The sequence below is a fragment of the Endocarpon pusillum genome (assembly GCF_000464535.1).
Source record: "Endocarpon pusillum Z07020 unplaced genomic scaffold scaffold4192, whole genome shotgun sequence".
NCBI lineage: Eukaryota > Fungi > Ascomycota > Eurotiomycetes > Verrucariales > Verrucariaceae > Endocarpon > Endocarpon pusillum.
This window is the reverse complement of record NW_006916399.1, coordinates 182,387-203,787: the sequence shown is the minus strand read 5'-3', so window position 1 is coordinate 203,787 and position 21,401 is coordinate 182,387. Positions and strand designations below refer to the sequence as shown.

General features: G+C 51.5%; 6 protein-coding genes across 6 annotated transcripts in view; 1 reads left to right on the top strand and 5 right to left on the bottom strand.

Moving 5' to 3' along the window:
• Positions 1-1,113, bottom strand: part of EPUS_02382 (uncharacterized protein) — a gene marked incomplete at both ends in the record, with an annotated part of 2,534 nt that extends 1,421 nt beyond the window's left edge. Inside the window, one exon of the mRNA XM_007805288.1 lies at positions 160-1,113. Within this exon, the coding sequence (XP_007803479.1) occupies positions 160-1,113 (954 nt within the window). The remainder of the gene's footprint in view (positions 1-159) is intronic.
• Positions 1,114-2,018: 905 nt separating this feature from the next.
• Positions 2,019-5,681, bottom strand: EPUS_02381 (uncharacterized protein; the record flags this gene model as incomplete). The annotated part of the gene is made up of 3 exons (XM_007805287.1): positions 2,019-2,497; positions 2,546-5,359; positions 5,429-5,681. The coding sequence occupies 3 exons, from the start codon at positions 5,679-5,681 to the stop codon at positions 2,019-2,021; spliced, it is 3,546 nt and encodes a 1,181-aa protein (XP_007803478.1).
• A 1,782-nt stretch (positions 5,682-7,463) lies between these two features.
• On the bottom strand, positions 7,464-11,598 carry EPUS_02380 (Hybrid signal transduction histidine kinase J; the record flags this gene model as incomplete). Its single annotated transcript, XM_007805286.1, has 3 exons — positions 7,464-7,502; positions 7,552-10,616; positions 10,668-11,598. 3 exons carry the CDS (start codon positions 11,596-11,598, stop codon positions 7,464-7,466), a joined length of 4,035 nt encoding a protein of 1,344 aa, XP_007803477.1.
• Positions 11,599-13,255: 1,657 nt separating this feature from the next.
• EPUS_02379 (uncharacterized protein) lies at positions 13,256-16,145 on the bottom strand (the record flags this gene model as incomplete). Its single annotated transcript, XM_007805285.1, has 2 exons — positions 13,256-13,651; positions 13,722-16,145. The coding sequence occupies 2 exons, from the start codon at positions 16,143-16,145 to the stop codon at positions 13,256-13,258; spliced, it is 2,820 nt and encodes a 939-aa protein (XP_007803476.1).
• Positions 16,146-17,856: 1,711 nt separating this feature from the next.
• On the bottom strand, positions 17,857-19,056 carry EPUS_02378 (uncharacterized protein; the record flags this gene model as incomplete). The annotated part of the gene is made up of 3 exons (XM_007805284.1): positions 17,857-17,926; positions 17,990-18,300; positions 18,925-19,056. The coding sequence occupies 3 exons, from the start codon at positions 19,054-19,056 to the stop codon at positions 17,857-17,859; spliced, it is 513 nt and encodes a 170-aa protein (XP_007803475.1).
• Positions 19,057-19,780: 724 nt separating this feature from the next.
• On the top strand, positions 19,781-20,259 carry EPUS_02377 (Conidiation-specific protein 10; the record flags this gene model as incomplete). Its single annotated transcript, XM_007805283.1, has 2 exons — positions 19,781-19,918; positions 20,089-20,259. 2 exons carry the CDS (start codon positions 19,781-19,783, stop codon positions 20,257-20,259), a joined length of 309 nt encoding a protein of 102 aa, XP_007803474.1.
• Between the last annotated feature and the right edge of the window lie 1,142 nt (positions 20,260-21,401).

The following is a 21,401-nucleotide window of genomic DNA, read 5'->3' as shown; positions in this document are numbered from 1 at the left end:
CTCGACGAAGAAGACGGCCGCGGTGGTGAGGGCGAAGACGCGGTCGCGGAAGATCAGGAAGTCCGGGAGCAGGTTTTTCAGGTTGGCCGGCTTCGGGGCCAGGCGCGAGCGGATGAAGAGGTTGGCCAGGCAGAGGAGCATGAGGTCCAGCAGGCCGACCACGCGGGTGGACCAGGCGAAGCCGATGCGCGGGAACAGGGCCTGCAGGACCAGCGGGAAGATGACGCCGCCCATGCTGCCGCCGGCCCCGATGGCGGAGATGGAGGGGGTGAAGACCAGCGAGGTGCCGAGCCCGCCGATCAGCCCGAACACGACGAAGAAATGCCAGTATCTCGTGCAGATCCCCAGCAGGAGTTGCGACGTCATGAGCAGGACGCTGCCGGCGAAGATGAGGTGGCGGGGTCCACAGGCGTCGAAGATGGGCCCGATCTGGATCCCGGCGAAGAAGGAGAGGAAGGCGTAGATGCCGAAGATCCATCCGAGGGCGCTTTCGGATACCGCCGAGAGTTGGTGCGTAGCGAGGTAGGCGTGGTAGGTGCCGATTGTGTTCATCATTCCTAGAGCGACCATCAGGCCGCTGAAGGAGCCGAGGACGCAAAGCCAGGCGCGAAGACCTCCTTCCGGGTAGCTGTTTCCGTGGACATCGGTGGAGACGGTTCTGGTAGCGGTCGCGAGGTTGGCAGATCGGTCCTCGTCATGGGTTGGGATGGTGGAGGGAGAACAGGACGAGGGAGAGTGGGATGAGGCGGAGCGCGCACAAGGACGACTGCCATGAGAGATGGGCTTTTCCAGGTCACAGCAGTAATTGTCGCCGTATGGTGCTGCTGCAACGGAGACACATGTGGTCTGGCGCGAGCTGGTGCTCGGTCGCTGTGGAAGAGGAGTGGATTCCAGGTTGCATTCTACCTCATCGTGATGAGATTTCTCCTTGTAGAGAGAAGGGGGATCGTCTTCGGGATCTGGGCTCTGGCCAGAGAAGCTCCATGGTCTCTGCTCTTGTCCAGGAAGTGCCTGGTCGTGCGAAGAGTCTGTTTGAGAAGATGCGGCGTTCAATTGACGGCTTGCATCTCGGTCGACCGAGGGAGTTCCGTGACATTCATCCGCTGTGGTCATGGACTGGCTGGCACGTAACTGTGACTATGCTGTGGCGAGGGAGCAGTTGTTATGTGTCGTGCAGACTGGATCGAGCACAGCAATATGGAGCAGCAGGTGGCAGTATGTAGGAGGGAGGGGCAAAATAACTTTTCCCCAGCTACGTAGTCGTGACTTGGAAGTATGAGAGGCCCGAAGCCCCATAATGTAACGCCAACTGGGAATTGGGAATTGGGAATTGGCAATTGGGAATTGGGAATTGGCAATTGGCAATTGGGCAATTGGGCACTGGGAGATCGACCTGTGGGGAACTGCCCGTCGGAAGCCGCCGAGGAAGATGTCGGCATCACATCACACGAGTCAGAATAACAATACTATGATGATGATGGTGATGGTGATGATGATGGTGATGATGATGGTGATGATGATAATAATGACAATGATAACGATAACGATAACGTATAATGTCATCATCACAATTGTATCGTCAGCTTGTATCGTCAGCGTAGCCACCAAGCAGTCTCTGCTGAAAGAGTAGGGGTGAGCACTGGGAGTGCACCGCCAAAGTCGCACGACGACGACGACGACGACGACGACGACGACGACAACAACAACGACCACGACGCTGCATCTAACTAGTGTAGTATCTTGCCCCAATTCTGTTCGCCACTGCCTGCACGCTACACGCGTCCATTTCAAACAACTCGGCCAAAAGAGATCGCAGAGACCTGGTCAGGCAGCATGACTTCAACACCAAATAGAGTAGTACTCCACGCGCCTCGCTAAATTCATGACATTCCCCAGCATTCCCCAATCGCAATGCCCGCTTTTGTGTATGTATGTATGTATAGCCTCTTTCCCGAGGTAATGTCCCCCCGGCTCTCGGTGAACGCCGGATGGTGCTGTAGATCCGGCCTCCTTGATCATCATGATGATGGTGAGACTCCATCTCTTTCGCTGTCCGAGATGGTCTCTTTTCCCGTCAAAGGTTTGCTAGGCAGGTCGTGAGCTTCCACTTTCCGTAAACTCATGCTTCCTGTGCTCGTCACGGTTTTGGTGCCGTGCACTTTCGGAACAGCTGAAGCGGCGTGTTCACCCTCCTCTTCATGGATCGTCGGACAGTATTTGTTGAGCACCTTCTTCAGCTCTGGCCTCCTAATGGGTTTGGGTAGGAAAAAATCCATCCCAGAGTCGTAGCAGTCCTTGATGTTCGACTCCTCCGCAAAGGCGGTCAGCGCAACGATGGGTGCCGAGAAGCCCATCTCCCGAATACGCTTGGTGGACTGGATGCCATCGAGGTTGGGCATTTGCACGTCCATGAAGACGAGGTCAAAGCGCGGGCCCGAGTTCATGGACTCGCGGACCACATCCAATGCTTCTTGCCCGTCCTTCGCAATCGTAACGTCTACCACGCGTTAGTAATGGCGTCAATGCTGGACACGGTGCTACTCACCATAGACACTCTCGAGCTTCAACATTCGCGTCACCACCTCCTGATTGACTTTGTTGTCTTCGGCCACGAGCACTCGCACCTTTTCTCCCGTCTTCGCTGCCTCGTACTCGGCCTTCTTCATCTCACTCAGCTTATTTTGAGGTGAGGGGGTCTGCGGTACCTCGGTCGGAAAGTAAGGCTGTGAAAAGCCCACGATACGAGGCACATCCTGGAGAGGGGGGCTTTCGGGTCCTAGCTCGTCGCTACTGACGTCGGTGACAATAATGTTGTTGGGCACCGCTTCGTCATGCAAGGCTGGTCCAGCGGTGCTCCCGGGTCGTGAACCGATGCGCATCTGTGACGACGAGGTGGATGCAGCTCGCTCTTTCATGTAGTGGAGAGGAATCTGTACGCTGAATGTGCTGCCAACACCGACAGTACTCTGCAGCGTGATGCTCCCTCCCATCAAATTGGCCAGCTGAGCACAGATGCTGAGCCCCAGACCGGTTCCAGCATACTTCTTGGTGAGGCCCAGATCACCCTGCACAAAAGGTTCAAAGATCCGGGACATCTGCTCCTCGGGAATGCCAGGTCCGGTGTCGGTCACAGAAAACTCAAAAACAAGCTGCTTAGTGTTCAGCCGCGGTGGTGACAGCGATCGCCGTCTGACTGCAATTTGCGGCAGCTGCTTTGCTGCGCCTGCCACATAGACGTTGATCTCCTTGCTTTTCTTGCTCTCTTTCCTCTTCCGCTCGCTCTCCTGGTCGGGGCTGGCCGAGGACGTCCGCACCGAGGTGTCAGAACCTCGCGCCTTCTTCCTCCATGAAGTCCGCGATTGCCGGGACTGCTTGGAGTGCACCGAAGCTTTTCGATGGCTACCTGACCCACCGACCACGTCAACATCCGCCAGCCCGGTACATTGGATCTTGACATGAACCGAGCCGCCAGGGGGGGTGAACTTGAGGCTGTTGCTGACCAGGTTGATGAGCACCTGAAGAATGCGGTTCCTGTCGCCCCAGAGACACATATCTCGCACCCGCCCAGTCCCAGCTGGACCATACAGCTTCGGGCCTGAATCCTCCCCAGAATTGCCAAACGCATCCGAGGTGCCCAGGAACTCAAGTTGAAGATCGATCTCTCCTTCCCGCGCCTGTTTTTCAAAGATTGATGTCACCTGCGTGCTGATGTCTACTAACCGGAACTCACTCTCATCGATGGTGAGCTGCTGACCAATCGAATTCTTGCTGAACGTCAACAGATCCGTCAGAAGATGTAGCAGCAGATCGCCAGACTTGTAGATGATGCCAAGCGACTGTCGGATCTTTCGGACGTCCTCCTCTTGCATGCACACGGTGCACATGCCGAGAATGCCGTTCAGAGGCGTCTTCAGCTCATGTGATATGTTGGCGATAAAAAGCGTCTTGCTTGCATTGGCAGCCTCGGCTGCCTTTTTACTTTCTTCCAGCTCGGCCGTGCGTTCCTTGACTCTCTCTTCCAGTCGAGCATATTGCAGGACAAGCTCGTCCGACATCTCGTTGAAGGTGGATGTAAGGTCCGAGAGCTCATCCTTGACCCAAACCTTCCGTTGGGGCACCTTGCCTGGGATCTTGAATGAGCGCTGTCGGCCACGCTGATCAGTTCCCGATCTGGCAGGACTTCGACCACAATGCTTCCACCGCGATAGAGCGCCAAGGAAACCTTCCTTCCGGGCCACCTCAGACGCGACAGCAGTCTCTTCGTCTCCGTGGTAGGCTTCGCCGTGGCCTTGCGAGTCGAGAGATTGATGGCTTGAATTGCCAGGTAGGATGGGGTGGACAGTCTTTGCAGTAGCTTCCCGTAGTTGTCGTATCGGTCGAACAGCAAAATGTGCAATGGGGAAGAGGAGGAGCATGATCAGGCCGGTCGTACCAAAGACGCAGGCCAATACTACATCTCGAAGATGGTTAACTGGCGCCACGACTTCATCATATGATTGCTCAAACAAGAGTATCCAATCCACAAGCGGGTTAGACAAAGTTGCGTATCCTACCGAGATCCTGTTCCCCTCTTCGTTCCGAGAGGATATCATCGCCCCGGCATTGTTGATGGCGGAATTGTTCCTCGTCCACGCATCAACCACGGCGGGGAAGTCGCGCATCGGAAACGGAAGAGAAGGATCTCCTTGCCCAAAAGCTCTTGCACGGTGTCGATTCCCCAGACTTGAATTGCTCTGAGGCGCAAAGACGTACCGTACCTCCTGATCCCCAGCAAATGCAGCATCTGACCCCTGGACACTTTGGCTGAACACGTTCGTTCGTGCCGCAGGCCCCACCAAGAGCAATTGTCCTGTTTCTTGCAGGCCTTCCGGGGAAGTGATGACATCGTAAATCGACGAAGGGTTGAGTAAAACTGTCAACCAGCCTAGAACATCCTCATGAGAGGTATTGTTTTTGACAGCGACGGTCATGGAAAGAAGCTGGAAGGTCTGGTTGACTGCGTAGGGACCGAGAATAAGTGTGGCGTCCGGAAGCACCTCGTTGCCGTCGTAGAATGCACGCGACTGGTTAAATGTCCCATTGACTGGTGTAGAGGTATATGTGAAGTTTGGATAAAGCTTTGGTGGATAACCAAGACCAGTATCGCCCAGATAGACCTGACTCCCATTGGCATTGACTGCTGGTAGCTGAACTCGACCGCCTGGGATTTCGCCCGTTACATTGACCAGCCCATGAATGTTTCCAGTGCCTGAATCATTCTTTGGGAAGATGATGGCTTGTAGGAGGATATTGTTTGTCCCGGACATTGCACCTTGGAGGTCGACATAGGTTCGCGCCCAGTTGGCTGTGGTGTCATTTCCTGAGAGGCGGTCTGTTAGCAGCAAGCATTATCTCCCACTCTGAACAACTCAAATTTGAATGTTCTCACCGTTGTTGTAGCGTTGCAAAGCACTCTGGATCATGATCCGGGTCGCAATAGCCTGCACCGAAGTTTGAAAGAGGAGCAGACTCGCGGAGACCTGGGCAGATTTGACCGAGGCGGTGAGCGACAATGCTGACTGGCGAATGCTGATGATGAATCCATGATTCTGTGTCCAGGTTGCAGCGGCCAGAACCATCAATGCGAAGAGACAGCAGAACAGCACCAGCAGCCCCAGCTGCTCTCTGATAGGTATCCGCATACTGGTCTCTTACCACACAGGCTCTTGTTGTTGGCCCCGGACGTTCATCAACGATAGAAGCAGGGTCAATCTATCAGGTATGAGCCTTCTGCACCCTTGCCCAGAACTCTTATCCCGGGTGTCCCATCCTGGCACTGTCGGCCAGGTGTTCGAAAAGCCCGGAGCCAACACAACAGAGGGGCACCCGGTGGAAGAGGTCGTAGGGAAATTTGACGGCGACGTTCCTCGAAATGCGTGTAACTAGCAGGATTTAGTTCACAGATATGCTCGGCAGTATGATCGTCCAGCACAGTGTGTTCAAGGCTTTGTTCGGAATGTCAGGATAGAATTAGGAACGAGTAGACACGCGTCTTTGTCTTCACTGTAGCGACAGGGGTGGAGAGCTGGCTGCTTGAGGACAAGTCGTCAATCAAACCGCTGATGACAACTGATTGAATAGACACTTTGAGGTTTACCACAGCTACAAGCCCACTGCCCATGCTTTAGACGCCAGCGTGAGGAGGACGGACTAGGAAATTAAGGTTCATTAACATGGCGGGTCTTCTTGGAGGTAGAAGTCGGAGGTGTACTCTCCCGCAGCCGGATGCTGATAGCGCACGCCATTAAGACCACTAGTAATGATAGTACAATAAGTCTTCTTGAGTGCTCATGATTGCTCTCAACAATTTGTACTACTTTTACTTATAGATTGTTAAGAAGAAGCCTATTGAAATAGCAATCTAGATTATTTAGCGTGCACTCGGTTGAAAATAGTTATGTCCGGGTGTGCTCCATTATCCCATGTCGTTGGGCCAAAGCGACAGCTTCAGGGAGCACAACCACTTAAATCAGTAGTACAATACCCTTCAGCCTCGGCCACCACGGCTTGGCATTCCTGACAAATTGTTCCCGACGGCTATGATCAATCATAATCAGTTAAGACAATCTGTATTACATGTGTATATAAATTGGTAAGCAGATTTCTATTAAAATAGGAATCTAGATTATTTAATACACACTCAGTTAAAATAATTCTTCTTGATTAATCGTGCTCAATCACAACCACAACGATTTTGGTACTACATTTTACATACAACCTGTTCTAGCCGACTCAGTGACTCAGGAAGACTTACTATACAGTTTTTGAATACCAAGATAAAACAGGGCTAAATATCACCTAATGTACACTAATGAGGGTCCAGCTGTGGGTAACGTACTCCTCTATATTTACCTCGGCCTTCTTGTGGAACCAAATCGGATGACTAAGTCGGAGGCAGTAGTAAGCCCAGCCTTGGCAGCCGGTAACCTCCGCTCCCTGGGTGGTTCACCCCCTGATGGTGTAGCGAATAAACCTTATGGTGTTTTCGTTATTTAGGACGTACGCTGCTTAAAAGCATAGCGGATGCCGTTGCTAAGCAAACTCTTGCAGAAGACCTTGAGACATCCTCATGAACATGTAAATTTGGACAAGGACAGCATGTATCGTCGTCGGCACCAACAAGTCCATAACAACCATCATCACCAAGGGAAAGAGTCATGTTCATAGATATCTATGTCTCGTGTCCACGTCCCCCACACCATCTCGCTCTTGGACCCTGGTCGCACATTGAGTCTCCTCCTGCTGATCAGCACAGGATCGATCAGATACCAAGACTTGAAGTGAACATGATACGCAGTATACACTCGCTCAGGGAACAAACGCCGAACATGGAAATTTCTCGTACGCCGAGATATGCAAGAGAGTTTAACTCAACAGGAGACATGAAGGTAAGTAATAGTGGAAGCAAAGCATCAACCTCCTCATCAGGTGCTGTGCGATCGATAGAGTTGAGAGACACCGACCTGCACAGCATTAGTCGTCTAGCAAGATGGAACGTGGGACAATACTTACTCGTGCCAAAGGATCTTTCTGGTCTTCTTGCTCTAGCGACGGACTTGCCATGCTGCTATGGTTGATTGGACTAGAACTGGTGACTGCACGCTCCGTATATGTTGGTCTGGGGCCGTCGTCCGTGGCTTCGTCACATACAATCGAGATTGTGCTTGTCCTCGTATTGCTTGTGGTCGACTCGGCCGAGCCACGTAATGCATCTTTAACTCCCAATGGACCCATGGACACCGTCTTCAGAATAGTCTGCATCATTGCATTCTGCTTCAGAGGTTTGGAGAGGTACTCGTCCATCTGTGCCGCAATACACTTTTCTCGATCGCCTAACATGGCATGCGCAGTCAGGGCGATAATAGGCGTTCGATTTAAATTGTGCTCCTTCTCGTAGGCACGGATTTTCCCAGTGGCCTCGAAACCGCCCATGACGGGCATCTGCACGTCCATGAGAACCACGTCAAACCTCTTCTCCTTGACACGATTGAACGCCTCTAGGCCGTTGGGCACAACCTCCACGAGATGATTGTACTTCTGTAGGATCTTAATGGCAACTCTTTGGTTGACCTCGTTGTCTTCGGCAAGGAGAATCTCGAATGAGCGCGACGTGTCCTTGATTGTAGGGGCAGATCTTCCCTCGAGCGCGGGTATCATACCATTCCCCAGGTCGATGGTCTTGCACGGTGTCGTCATATATGAAGTGATCCCGAGGTCAAGTGCTGACTTCAGACTGAGGGAGACCACAGGGCAGAGCAAGACAATGGGGATATATTTGAAGTCCGCCATTGTACGGATGGACCGTGCAGTCTCGACATCGTCCACGATCACGACGTCGTAATTGTGGCCAGTCTCTTGCCCACTAGCATCACGTTTCTCTGGGGGCGGGATGTCTTTTACACGCTGCAGCGTCAGACTATCCAACCCAAGCTGGCTGAGCATGGACCTGATCTCGTCTCTTTCACCCGTCACACCTGTGTCAATAAACACAACCCGATGGCGTTGATAGGGGTGCAATTGAGAGCTGATTTGTTTGATGTCGTGGTCAGCAATCTTGACGACGCAGGAGAAATGGAAATTGCTGCCACGTCCGAAGTCTGAGGTCACCCACACCTCTCCACCCATCAAGTTCACAAGTCGTTTCGAGATGGACAGACCCAGGCCAGTGCCTCCAAACTTCCGCGTTGTGGAGCCGTCCGCTTGCTGGAAAGTATCGAAAATGAGGTTGAGCTTGTCTGATTCGATGCCAATGCCAGTGTCTGAGACGACAAACTCGAAGGGAAAGTCATCTGGCCCACATGCCGAGACCTTCCTGCCAGTGCATTTCTTGATCAGCACCCTGACTCCCCCACTCTCTGTGAATTTGATAGCGTTGCCAACAAGATTGAGGATGATCTGTCTCAGTCGGAATGGATCTCCGATAACATAGTCGGGTACAGAGCCATCAACATCAAAAGCGAGGCTTAGCGATTTCTCGTTGGCTTTCACGGCCAAAGACTTCAGAGCATTGAAAACCGTGCCTCGAACGGTAAAGGGAATCGTCTCAATGATCATTCGATTCGCCTCAATCTTTGAGATGTCTAGAATGTCATCAATGATGGTGAGCAGGCTGTTAGCTAGGTTATGGACCACGTTGAGCATTTCTCGAGGGTACGGCTTCAGGTCGTCAGTGTCCAAAGTCAGCTGTGTCATACCAATAATACCGTTCATTGGCGTCCGAATCTCGTGGCTCATATTTGCCAGGAACTCCGATTTGGTTTTGTTAGCCAGTTCGGCGGCTTCTCTCGCCGTGGTGTTCCTTTGAATGCTGTCGCGAAGATTAGACACCATTTTGTTTATCTTTCGTTTCAGCTCGTCCATCTCGCCAGAAGCGTTGACCGAGATAAGCTTCGAAAAATCTCCTTCCGTAGCGGCATCGGTGATTTCGCCAAATGCACGTACTTGGGAGGTCAAATTCTCAGCCATCGTGTTAACATCCTCGGTAATCTCTTTCCATCGTCCGCTGATATCCTGCACGTTGGCCTGACCTCCCATCTTACCATCGACTCCGACATCTCGAGCCACCCTTTTCAATTCGTGGGCAAAGGTTGCCAAGCGATCAACCATGTTGTTGATAGTAATCTTGAGCGTTAAGATCTCACCCTGGGCATGAACCTCGATTTTTTTGCCAAGGTCACCGGCCGCAATGGCTTGTGTAACGTGGGAAATGGATCTCACTTGGGACGTGAGATTTGATGCCATGGTGTTCACGTTATCGGTAAGCTCTCTCCACTTCCCTTCAACGTTGTCGACCTTCGCTTGGCCACCTAAGGTACCATCCGTGCCGACTTCCCGAGCCACTTTGCTGACCTCAAAAGCGAAGGTGTTCAGTCTATCCACCATGGCATTGATGGTGAGTTTTAAGCTGAGGATTTCACCTTGCACGTCCGCAGTGACCTTCTTGGAGAGATCCCCATTCGCCACCGCTGTGGTAACTGTGGCTATCTCCCGGACCTGAGTTGTGAGGTTGTTGGCCATACCATTGACATTTTCGGTGAGATGCTTCCAGGTGCCTTCCACGTCATGCACGGTCGCTTGACCACCAAGGACCCCATTCGTACCGACCTCTTTGGCAATCTTGGTAACCTCTTGCGCAAACTGTTTAAGCTGGTCGACCATGTTATTGATTGTGTCCTTGAGTTGGAGAATCTCGCCTTTGCAACTCGCAGTGACCTTGCGGGTCAGATCACCTCTGGCCACGGCCGTGGTCACGGCTGCAATGTCTCGGACCTGTGTGGTGAGATTATCTGCCATGGCATTGACGTTGACAGTCAGCTCATTCCAGGTTCCCTGCACGCCATCGATTTGAGCTTGCCCGCCTAAGACTCCTTCTGTTCCCACGTCTCGGGCTACACGGGTGACTTCCGTGGCGAATGTCCGCAACTGGTCTACCATGGTGTTGATGGTCTGTTGAAGGTCAAGGATTTCTCCACTAGCTTTGCTTTGCACCTTCTGGCTCAGATCACCTTGGGCCACAGCTTTTGTGACTGCGGCGATTTCCCGGACTTGATCTGTCAAGTTGGAGGCCATTATATTGACTAAGCAATGGTCAGCCAATGGCTATCAATGAATCCAGCATCCAGACTTACCATTTTCTGTCAATTCTTTCCATATACCGTGTACGCCACTGATCTGAGCCTGGCCTCCCAAAGTGCCTTCAGTGCCCACCTCTCTCGCTACCCTCGAGACTTCGCTACCAAAAACTTCCAATTGGTCCATCATGGTATTTATGGTCCTCTTGAACGTAGCAATTTCAGCATCCATTTCGTAAGCCTGGACTTGGACGCGCATAGACAGATCTCCATTGGCAACTTGTGTGATGATCCCACCGATCTCGCGTAGTGCTTTCTGAAATGCCTCATTTGCCTGTTGGTGTTTTCGCAGCTCCCTTTCAAGTATGCCAACGTCCTCCGTCTCCACCTTCTGAAAGGCTATCTTCGCCCTCTCATCTGACTCGTGCAGGCCCCTGCTGATGTCAGCAATCATGTCTTTTTGTGACCTGATCTGCTCAGCTTGCTTGTGAACGTGCTCCCGCAGGTAGCTGATATCGTCTTCGCTGACAGTTCTCACTGTATCCAGATCGCCACTTCTGGAATCACGCGCGGCGAGAAGATTGTTCACCCGTAGCGATCGATTAGACACCGATCCCTGACGAACAGGGGAGCGTGTGTATTCGGCTCTGGACAGTGGGCCATTTTGAGGCTTGTTGTCCTCACTCCTGGCAAACGGCGACGCTGGATTTGGAAATTCGTTCGGAGTGTCGGGTAGGGTCTGGTTGACTGTGTCTGCCCTTGATTCGAGATATTGTATTCTCTGAGACAGAGCGTATAATTCAGCCTCGAGATTATCCTTGGATATGCTTCGCGGCCCAGGAAGTTTGCATCGATGCAAATCTAAACTGGCAGCAGAGCCAGGAGTGCTCCTCGGGTCTTGAGGGGAGGGATTCTGTGAGGATGCCCCGCGGCCAAGACCACGAATAAAAGATGCAGCGGACGCCAAAATCTCGTCTTGTCGAGACATGGCGGCTGATAAAGGTTTGACTAGTTGTAAGGAGGCATGTGTGTAATTTTCTAGATGACTGCAATTGGCCTTTGCCTGGTTGAACGGAGTTGATTGAGGCCAAAAACAGCGCAGGCAAAAGGAGGGAAGGGCCAGGGTTCTGTCGATCAGAATCGGTACACGGCTGATCGAGGGTTAGCAAATTGTGATGAGTGGAGCTCAAAGGCAGTGAAAGAAGTCTGTTTATGACGCTGAAGCTGATGATTCAAGATGTATTGACTGGGCTGCGGTAGTGGTTCGTTGTTGGTTTTCAAGCGGTTCGGGATAGGCGTTAGGACGTGGCAGCGGATCCCTTTGATCAATAGGATGACAAGGCTGAGTGGTTAGAGAAGACGAACAGGTCGGAAAGAATCCTGGAACAGAATGTGCGATGCGCAAAGCAAGAGAGTGACTAGGAGAGCTTAGGAGTCTACTTGAGGTGTCAGGTTGCCCAGTTCCAGGGAATAGAGGTTCGGAATTGGTTGTCGCCTGAGATAGTGAACGAATATGCGCGCCTGGGAACGTCGAGCTTAGTAGCTGCAGAGCTTGACGCTGTGGCAAGGGGGGGTAAAGGGAGGCCTTGCTTGTGGTTGAGTGGCGACAAAGCAATGAGAAATGAAGTAAGACTATCGAATATCGTATCAATAACCGGTTCAGGGGGGTTCTAGAGGTGGGAAGAATCTTTGCTTTTGGGGGCATGACAATGCTAACAACCCACTAAACAAAGCTTGCTCTGGGAAACCCTGTTTACCCCCAAGAAGTAGGAGGGCTATCAGGTCTGGCTCATTCTGATGTAGTTATTGCAGTACGACACGCCACTCTCTGGCTCAGCACCTTCAAGCTCCTACTCTTATGAGTGTTGAGGTAGCAATGACAAGTTACTAGTGGATATTGTGATGGCACTCATCCCGCGTAACAGCTTGAAGATAGAGAGTAGTACCGCCTTACAACTTCACCCCCACATTCTCCCCAAAAGTGGTACAAAGCTGAAGAGCAAGACGTGCTCACTCGAGAGTTGACCTGTTCAGCTTTTCCACAGCCGCGGATCAAGTCTCCCTAACCAATAATTGGCAACCTCGCTGATTAGGGCCCAGATTTATTTTAGGGGGCCGCATCCTAACCAATGAGGTCGCTCGTGCAGGAAATACCCAAGCCCACACGTCACTAGAAGCACCCCTGGGAGTAGCCGCGATTCCGAGGAGATTGCCCGTGGAGAGAACGCTCATACTACGTACGGTGAGCGTGAAGGAGAGGGCAAGCGCCAGCGAAAGAGGGACGCGCCGTGAAACACGCTGGCGAATGAAGTGATATACAGGGGAGATTTTTGTGCGGGAGGATCGACAGAATGAACGGGTTTTATGTTTCACTGGTGGGCCCCTTTTGCATTTGCATTGCCTCACCCGCTGCCTCACCGGCCGCCGATCCAAGCCGAGCTGTCTTGCTGACATGTGGACCACGAATCCGACATTTGCAAGCTGATTCAGCTGTCTGGTTATTGGTACTGAGTATTGCATTGTGGCTGTGTGGCACAGCATCAACCACGATGAGCGTGAAACTAAGATCTAAGTACATATGTATATACGGAGTACAATAACTCTTTCCCTTTCTCTTGCCTTTAAACCGTCAATGTCATAGGTGCTCACGAGTAATCCTGACCTTGTCCCACTTCCTGATCAGTTTCTTCAACCCTTTGCACCAGCTCCTTCGTTTCCCTCGCGATCTCGAAAGCCAAAGGCGGCAATTGGGACAGGAAGTCTTTCACTCGCTTCTTCTCGCTCAGGGCTTCACTTTCGGCACTGGCACTGATGAGTCTCGACCTGCAGTTTGTGAGATTGAGGACGATCGGTTCAACGCTTGCACGGAGCGATGCGGACGAGGCTATGGAGTCCCCGGTTGCGGTGATGACTTCCCCGACAACGTCGGCGATGGTAGAAATATGTGTGCGAATCTGAGGCAGGTCGGCTTCAGCACGAATGGAGCCCACGAGCGTTTGGATAGAATGGACTAGGGAGTCGGTTTGGTCTTCTAAGTAGAGCTAAGGAAACATCTCACATCAGCATTTATCATTTCTTCCAAGTCCGTGGAGAAGGGCGTTGTGCTCTTACCTTGAGATCTTCCAACTCCCCATCCTCCTGAGCTCTCATGCCAAATCCGAGCTGTACGCCTGCTGGATCTGATTCGCCAGGTCCACCATATCCTGTTGTAGTAGTGCTGCCATTACTACTTTTTGACCCAGATGTCAAATGCGTGGCTGTATTCGCGCCAGATGAACCGACACTCCCATGTGGTGTGCTAACAGCACTGTAGATACTGTCATTGGCACTCTGGTTCCTCATGTGGCTGGGCTCGACATTGAAGTAGGTAGAGTCTTTCATTGATTCCGTGTTCGCCACTATTTCGTCCTCGTCGTCCACTTCTCCCGGCGGCGTAGGTCGAATCTTGACCACCCGCACCAGCTCGACGACCGCCATCGTCAGATGACTAGCAGCTGCATCCAGTAAACTGACAGGCGAAATGCCGTTCGAGGAAGCAAAGTTTTTCGAGGCGGTGATGACATTGTTGGCTGTAGCTGACACCTTGGACTTCAGCCTACCTCGTCGATGCGCTTTCTCGTCATCCTTATCAGCCATGCCAGCAGCATCAACATCGCTCGTAATGCTTCGAACGGCTACCACGACAGACTTCATATGTTCCAGCACAGCCGATGGGTCTTCGGTCCGGGCGATCCTCAGTAGTTCATCGATTGAGATCTGGAACTTGGTGACATGTACATCCTTCACCAGGCCGTCAGATTGAGTAAACTCATCGGCCTTCACATATCGAGCCGCGTCCGGCCTCTGCATTGACAGACCAATGGAAGAAGCGCGCAAGTTACGTAGTTGAGCCTTCAACTTTGCATAGCGGCCCTTCCATTCCTTGACCTCTTCCTCGAGTCTTCTCACATCGTTTCTGAGCTTATCTTCCCTTTCCCAGTTGGATCCTCCACTCTCTGCCATCACGCGCATCTCGTTCAGGAACCCGGAAGCTTGCTGTCTCACTTCTTCGGTAACGTGCTGCTGCTCTCGCAATTTTGCTTGCAAGGCTTTATGTTCACTTTCCAGCTGATCGTACTTTGCTTTCCAACCACCATCACTTGCTTGCGAGCGTTTTGCCTTGTCCAGCTGTGAGCGCAGATCTCGTTCCACATTTGCCTGGTCAGTGTGGGCTCGATCTAGCTGATCTTTCATCGAACGATTTAGCGACTCCGCATCTCCCAGCCTCTTCTCCAAGTCCTGCTTCACATCGATCCAATCACTTTCCGTCGAGCGACTCTGCTCCGCGTCCTGCAACCTACCAATTTCCTCGTCCTTGAGGCTCAAGCTGATTTCCAGCTCCTCTATCCTGGACTGCAACTCTTTGGCTTTGGAATGAGCTTCTGCGAGCTTCGCGTTCATCACGGAGCCCGATCCACTTCGCGTTGTTGCAGTTGTGTCCCTTGGGCTCTCTGTGCCCACACCAGCTTGACCATCCAGGCCAAATGCATCACTTTGTCTGTCGTTCTCATACGGTTCGTCATATATTGCAAAATCGTCCTCTTCATCCTCCACCATAGTACTTTTATTAGGAGTTATAGTATTACTCTGAAATTGTTTCGGCATTGGCTTTCCATAGTCACTTTCTGGGCTAAGCGCACTCTTTTCACCAAAGCCCTCCGCTCCAGGCGGAGGGCTACTTAGCGAACCCTCTCTTACAGGTTGCCGCTGGCCATTCATCCGGAAACCTACGGGGGGCGACCCGGGTCCTCCACCAGAAACTCCTCGAGGAGGACGGCCAAATGCGGTTGATCCAGGTGGCCCAGGGCGGAGACCGTTAGGAGTTGGTCCTCGAGAAGGAAGGCTCCCATGTATGCTGGATGATGGACTCCCTCGCCGGCTCAAGTTCATGTTTCTGAAGTGTGGAAATCTCCTTTCTAGTTCACAGAAGACGTCGGTAGCCAGGTCACGGAAGCGCTGCGGCTGCAATGAAGAAAGCTTCTGCCGCGCCTGGTTCCGTTTCTCGTGAAACTCGGCTCGAGGTAGCAGATAAGGAGGAACATTTGGGGGTCGTTGAGGAGGCCGACCGGGAGGGGGTCGTGGGGGGGTTGCTGCTTGTCGCCGTATGAGCTCGTCGTACACATCTGTACTCAGCTCATGAAATTGAGTTGCTGACAATCGGAGCAGTTTATCTCTTGCTTTGTTCGGTCGAGGGGGTTGTGGCTGTCCTCCGTTTAGGTACCTCTTCAGGACATCATAATGTTGCGCAAGTTGATCTTCCATTCGTCTATACTTCATACTCTGCTGGTCGGACAATGTGCCATCACTTGAACGAGAGTTTGCGATCGAAGCCGGAGGTGAAGGTGCCTGCGATGCAGGTACCGACGGTCGTCGAGCCTCATCCATTGCTCCGAGGGGCATGCCATCAAAATTTCCATTTACGCCATTCCCTGTACCTCTATCTGGTGAATTACCCTGCGACCCATTCGCAGAGTAGGGCGATCGCAATCGAGGCATTGTTTGATAGCCATTTATTCCAGACCATTCACTTCCAGTAGTGGACACGGGAGAAAGTGTTTGACCCCGATTGGGAGGAAAGGAAGGGTTCATGGTTCGGAGGTTGACAACGTTGAGGATGGACTATGTTGCGCCTGCGAAGTCTTGAACTGTTTTGTCCGGTGCTACGGAGTCGCGCTTTCTTAGAGTCCCAGCTGAAGGTAGGAATGCAAGTGAGGTACTAAGGTTTGTCGGAGAGGTAATGTCGCTCGAGAAGGCAGGGGCATTTATGGAGAATTGATTGTAGATGTGCTTCCAATTCTCTTAACCACGTGTAGCATCAGGTTTTTAAGCGCAACGAGTGTCATTTTCCCACGCGAAAACGAGTGATGTGGAAAGAGAAGGAAAAAGGAGTTGCGGGTATTGGAGAGTGCGCTGCATGCAGGAGGTTCAACTACTACTAGTACTACGTAGTCCTAGTAAATGACTGACATGCCAAGATTAGCTACAATGAATCACAAACCTCGAAGTCGATTTGCTACGCTTGCGGACTCCAAAAATGTCAGGCTCTGCTTAATTTAACTCAACAGCGCTAAACGAAGTTCCCGTCCTCAAAATACCAGTCATGTTGATTATTGTTCCTCGCCTGGGTAGGCCTAATAGCAGAAACCCTCTGGATACTGATATTCAATCTAGGAACAGATCCAAGGATTACGTTTGCCAGGCATGAAGCATGATCCTTCAAGAAACTCAGCTATAGCCTTCGAAACATGTTTCGTGTCTCAAGTTCTTCCGAAGCGCTGCGGCTCAACTAAGTCAAGGCTGGCTGGTTCGTGCTGAAATGGTGGATTCTACCCAATGCCAGACATGCATGTACCCCCCCAACAAGTCAGTGGTTATTCCGTCTCCGCTGGAGTGATATATGCTTTCATAAGTAATGACCGTCTGGTCCCCACCACTGCGGTTCTTGAGTACAGCGCTAGGTGTTGGCGTGAAGGCTGTGAAGGTTGTAGTCCATTGCAAAAGGTCATGCATCACCCATGGACAGAGCGAGGACCCAAGTTCTGCTGTTGCTTTGCTTGGGATGAGAACTCGCCTCGATTCGGACAAGATTCAAACAGTCAATTATTTAAAAATGTAGTTCTGTCTGATCCAGACATATGACTGCCTGACTCTATGGAAATATTAACGACATTTCGAGTACCTGCGTTCTTCCCATGTCAATTCGGTTCTGTAAGCTTGGGAGTCTGTATACAACACTCCTTGTAGTTAGTGATAGGTCTCAAGAGAGAAATAACGACATTGCGTTCACTTGCTGGACGACTTCAAAACATCTTGTACATTGAAAATATCAAGTCCACTTACAGCGCCTTCCTGGCCTTCCTGTTGGTGATTGGGTGTTTTTGCAACAGACCAGAGTTAGCGTATCCGAACGGGAGGGTAAATTGTGTTGGCTGACAGCCTTGATGTAAATGAATACCAATGTGGCCGAGTTATTGAATAATGACAACGGTGGAGCAGCTGCTCGGCACGTGAAACACTTGGCATAGAATGGATATGCAACCTGATAAGTGTTGGCCCCGAGGGAAAGTTGGTGGATGCTAGCAAGAACATAGGTGAATCAGATGAAGCTGATCAAGCTCATTACCTCAGAGACTGATCGAAAGCGATTAAAGTTATCGTTCCGTCACACCACAAACTAGCAAAGTTCCCCTGAGTATCAATGAAACCATTACATATTGTCCAGCTTTCCCTGCGCAGCCTTCTTGCCCTCCTCACTGACTTGTGGATTGTTGATGGCACTAAATAGGAAGTATAAGCATCAGCGAGTCCAGACATAGTCAGCACAGGTGGAGGAGGCTCACGCTTTCAAGCCACCAGCGACATTACCTGGATTCTTATCTTTTGTCTCTCCAGTTTCGTCAGGAATGCTAGGTCCACCCTCCATGGCATCGAGCTGGGCACGAGCATTTTCCTTTGCCTCTTCTGAAACTTTGGGATTTGACAAAGTGCTGTACATGCATGAGTCATCAACAATGACCTTGAAGGACAGTGCATTCTCTTGCAACGGCTTACGATTTGAATCCGCGAGCTTGGTTTGACTGGTCTTCGATTGAACCCATTTTGCTATACGATTTTGAATGGGAATTAATCTTTGCAGGGGTTTACTTCCGGACTGTTGATGTTGGAGTGAATGGGCGGTGTCAGAAGTTAAAGATTGTTGGGTAACGAGTTTATTTACTTGGTCTCGTCTTTATATGCCGAGAGGGGCTTTGTAACCATCTCTATGACGCCAGTGGTGTATTTGTCACATCATGATGGGACGTGACGCGATGCGATAGCTCACAATTGGTTTCAAGGCAGCAAGAACGCACAACCAACTCCGAGCTGGCAAGAACGGAAATGATCATGGACACCTGTTTTATTGACGAAGCCAAACCAACCCAGGTACCGACCAGCCCAATTCAACGAGAGTCTAAAGCAGTCCCGTCTGAATCAACCGGTGAGGAATATTCTCGCCTGGAAGTACCGAAAGTGCGATGGCTGATACAATTATCTTACCATAGTCCCATAAAGCGGAATCCATTGCCTGTCGCAACAGTCCGTACCGGGGCCTCCCAGACGGAGCTTCGCCCCTGTGCCCGTGGGAATTTTCGATCCCATATCGCCCCCTAGTTCGAAATAAGTCCCCCTTCTCGATATCGTATGCCTTATCCGCTCCTCGACAAATTCGTAATCAACCACTACGGCACCGTCTCTTCCCACACAGAATCGGCGTCCTCGCTTGCATTGCATATACGGTAGGTGGAACGGGGTCGGTCTTCTCAATATAGCTATCGTCCCGAAACTCGCCAGAGGGTACGCCGCTGCCGGTGCCGTCATATCGTGCTTCGTACTGGTCTTCGGTGTCACGTCCGGCAGCTATAGCCATGGCAAAGTGGATCTGAATACTTTTGGGATCCTTCTAGAGTGAGATCGTGCTACGGTAGGTCCTTGCGTATATTATGTGTGCGTGAAGAAAGATGAAAGACGTTAGTAAGTTTATCAGGTCGATCTTGAGAAGGAGTGTCACAGCTGAAGTTCCTACGATCGCGTGAATTTATACCTATTAAGTTTACTACATCAGACTCCTGTCATCCTGCATATGCTAGAATCTACGGGAGCCATTGAGGAGTCTGGCAAGTGCAGATATACGGTCAAGGCCAGGAACTCGACGCATGGATGCCGGATACCAAGGAGCTGACCGCCCGCCATTTCGTCTCTCCTCTCATAGCCACTGGACCAAACGGTTCTTCCAGCCTTGGTAGCGACTACGATAACACTCTTGGATGGTGACCTGATCTCATGTTGACATAATCCCGGTTCATAGCAGGCAACAGACCTTGAGCACCGTGAAGGGCCCTGATAGTTACCGCTTCCTATACTGCTGCGCTTCGGACGTGCCGTAAAGCCCTCGGTACCGTCTCCGAGATCAACCGTCCTTCCTTTTTTATTCATATAGCATACTTTCGTAGTCGCTTTCACCTTGATTTCCACATACCTTTCCAAACTTAACTACTAAGCATTTCACTTCTGCAACAGTATTCAAACAAACTCACGCAACACGTCATCAATCACTTTGGACTCTATTGAACCATCGAATATCACCAGCGAGAATGCCCACCAACAGCTCAAATCCTGGCAACTTCGCCAACCGGTCGAAGGAAGAAGTCAAAGCAATCGCTAGCAAGGGCGGCAAGGCGGGCAGTGAGCACAAAGGATTTGCCAGCCAGAAGTACGACGACCAAAAGCACGTACGTCATATCCTCTGCATTCTCGCTGCCTCTTCCCTAACTTTCCGATATTTCATACCTCAAACTGGGGTCTTGCTATATTCTCATCTCTTCACCTTATGTCCACCACACCCACCTACTGTCTGCGGTCCCTTGCCGCAAAGATCAATGACCAGCTCACCTCTCCACAGCGCGAAGTAGCATCCAAAGGTGGCAAAGCGAGCAGCGGCAGCTTCCGACCCGGCGATGAGCGTGCTAGAGAAGCGGGCAGAAAAGGGGGCAAAGCCTCCAACCGCAGCAGCAATGGCGGCGGTAACAATGGCACCGCCGACTATGATGAGGATGACGACGACGGTGAATAGCGTCTGTGTCTGATGACCCTGAGCTGAGGCGGGAATGCCAGACTAGCCTGGTCGAGCGGCTAGCTGACAGCGAGCTTGTGCTTTGCTGTACTGTACTCGGCAGGGACTGGAACGGATGTGCTCGGGCGTTTTCAACCGCGAACATGCAGAGGTAGCGGTGCTCGATTTTCTTTTTGCTTTTGCGGGACAGAAAAACCATGGCCTGGGCTGCATGGCTAAATAGTTGGTCACTCACTCAATCGAAGCCCTGCAACACCAATCCACCTAGTTCCCAAGACCCTGCCTCGAGGCCAACACTCTCTCCCCGCCTCAGTGACTAACTAGTAACAATATCCAAACCAAGCCCTGCCTCAGTAGTAAGAAGCCATATCCAAATCCTGCCTCAGAAACCGCTCCGCAGGGGCCCCAACCGACAAAAAATCTTCCAGCTGGTGTGAATGCACAAAGAGAGGTTTGACTTCAACCTACAAGCCTCGGACTTGGCGTGACAAGAGACATAAAACATTGCGTGATGGACGGACGGACGGAAAGGCAGAACAAACGTTCTAAGTCAAAGGGGGAGGGGAGGGGAGACACGTTTCATGTCACACTACCACACTGTCACACGTCCACATGCACACAGGCATGTAGCCTTCCACCGGGGATTCGGATGCAGTGGTTGTTTCAACTGTATAATAGTTGCTGCAGTCACTATTGCAGTTCCGTGCACGGGCGCGGGCACTGCAGTGTCAAGAAATGCCAAGCCACTGGTCAGCCGGGAGGATTGATAGGCCACTGCACTGCACTGCAGGGGAGATCCGAAATCGCCGGATATTGGTGGACTATGGGATGGGAGGTGTGCGGTGCTATTTTGATTGGCCTACGGGTTGCGGGTTGCCGGGCTGTGGTTGTATAGTGGATGTAGAGAAAGGTGCATATACGAGAATTTTGTGAGGGAGGGGAGAGGGGAGGTGGGTAATGGGAAGGAATTGTTATGGACAGAGGTTTTTTGGTTTGGTTATCGTATTCTGCTGTCAGCATACATAATGGCTCTTCGAGAGTTCGAGACGTTGCTTGCAGAGTCTGAAGAGAACAAGGAGCAGTAAAGGGGATTGGGAAGCTGCTCGAATGGCCACGCCGGATTGCTCGGCTTCGAGCATTGC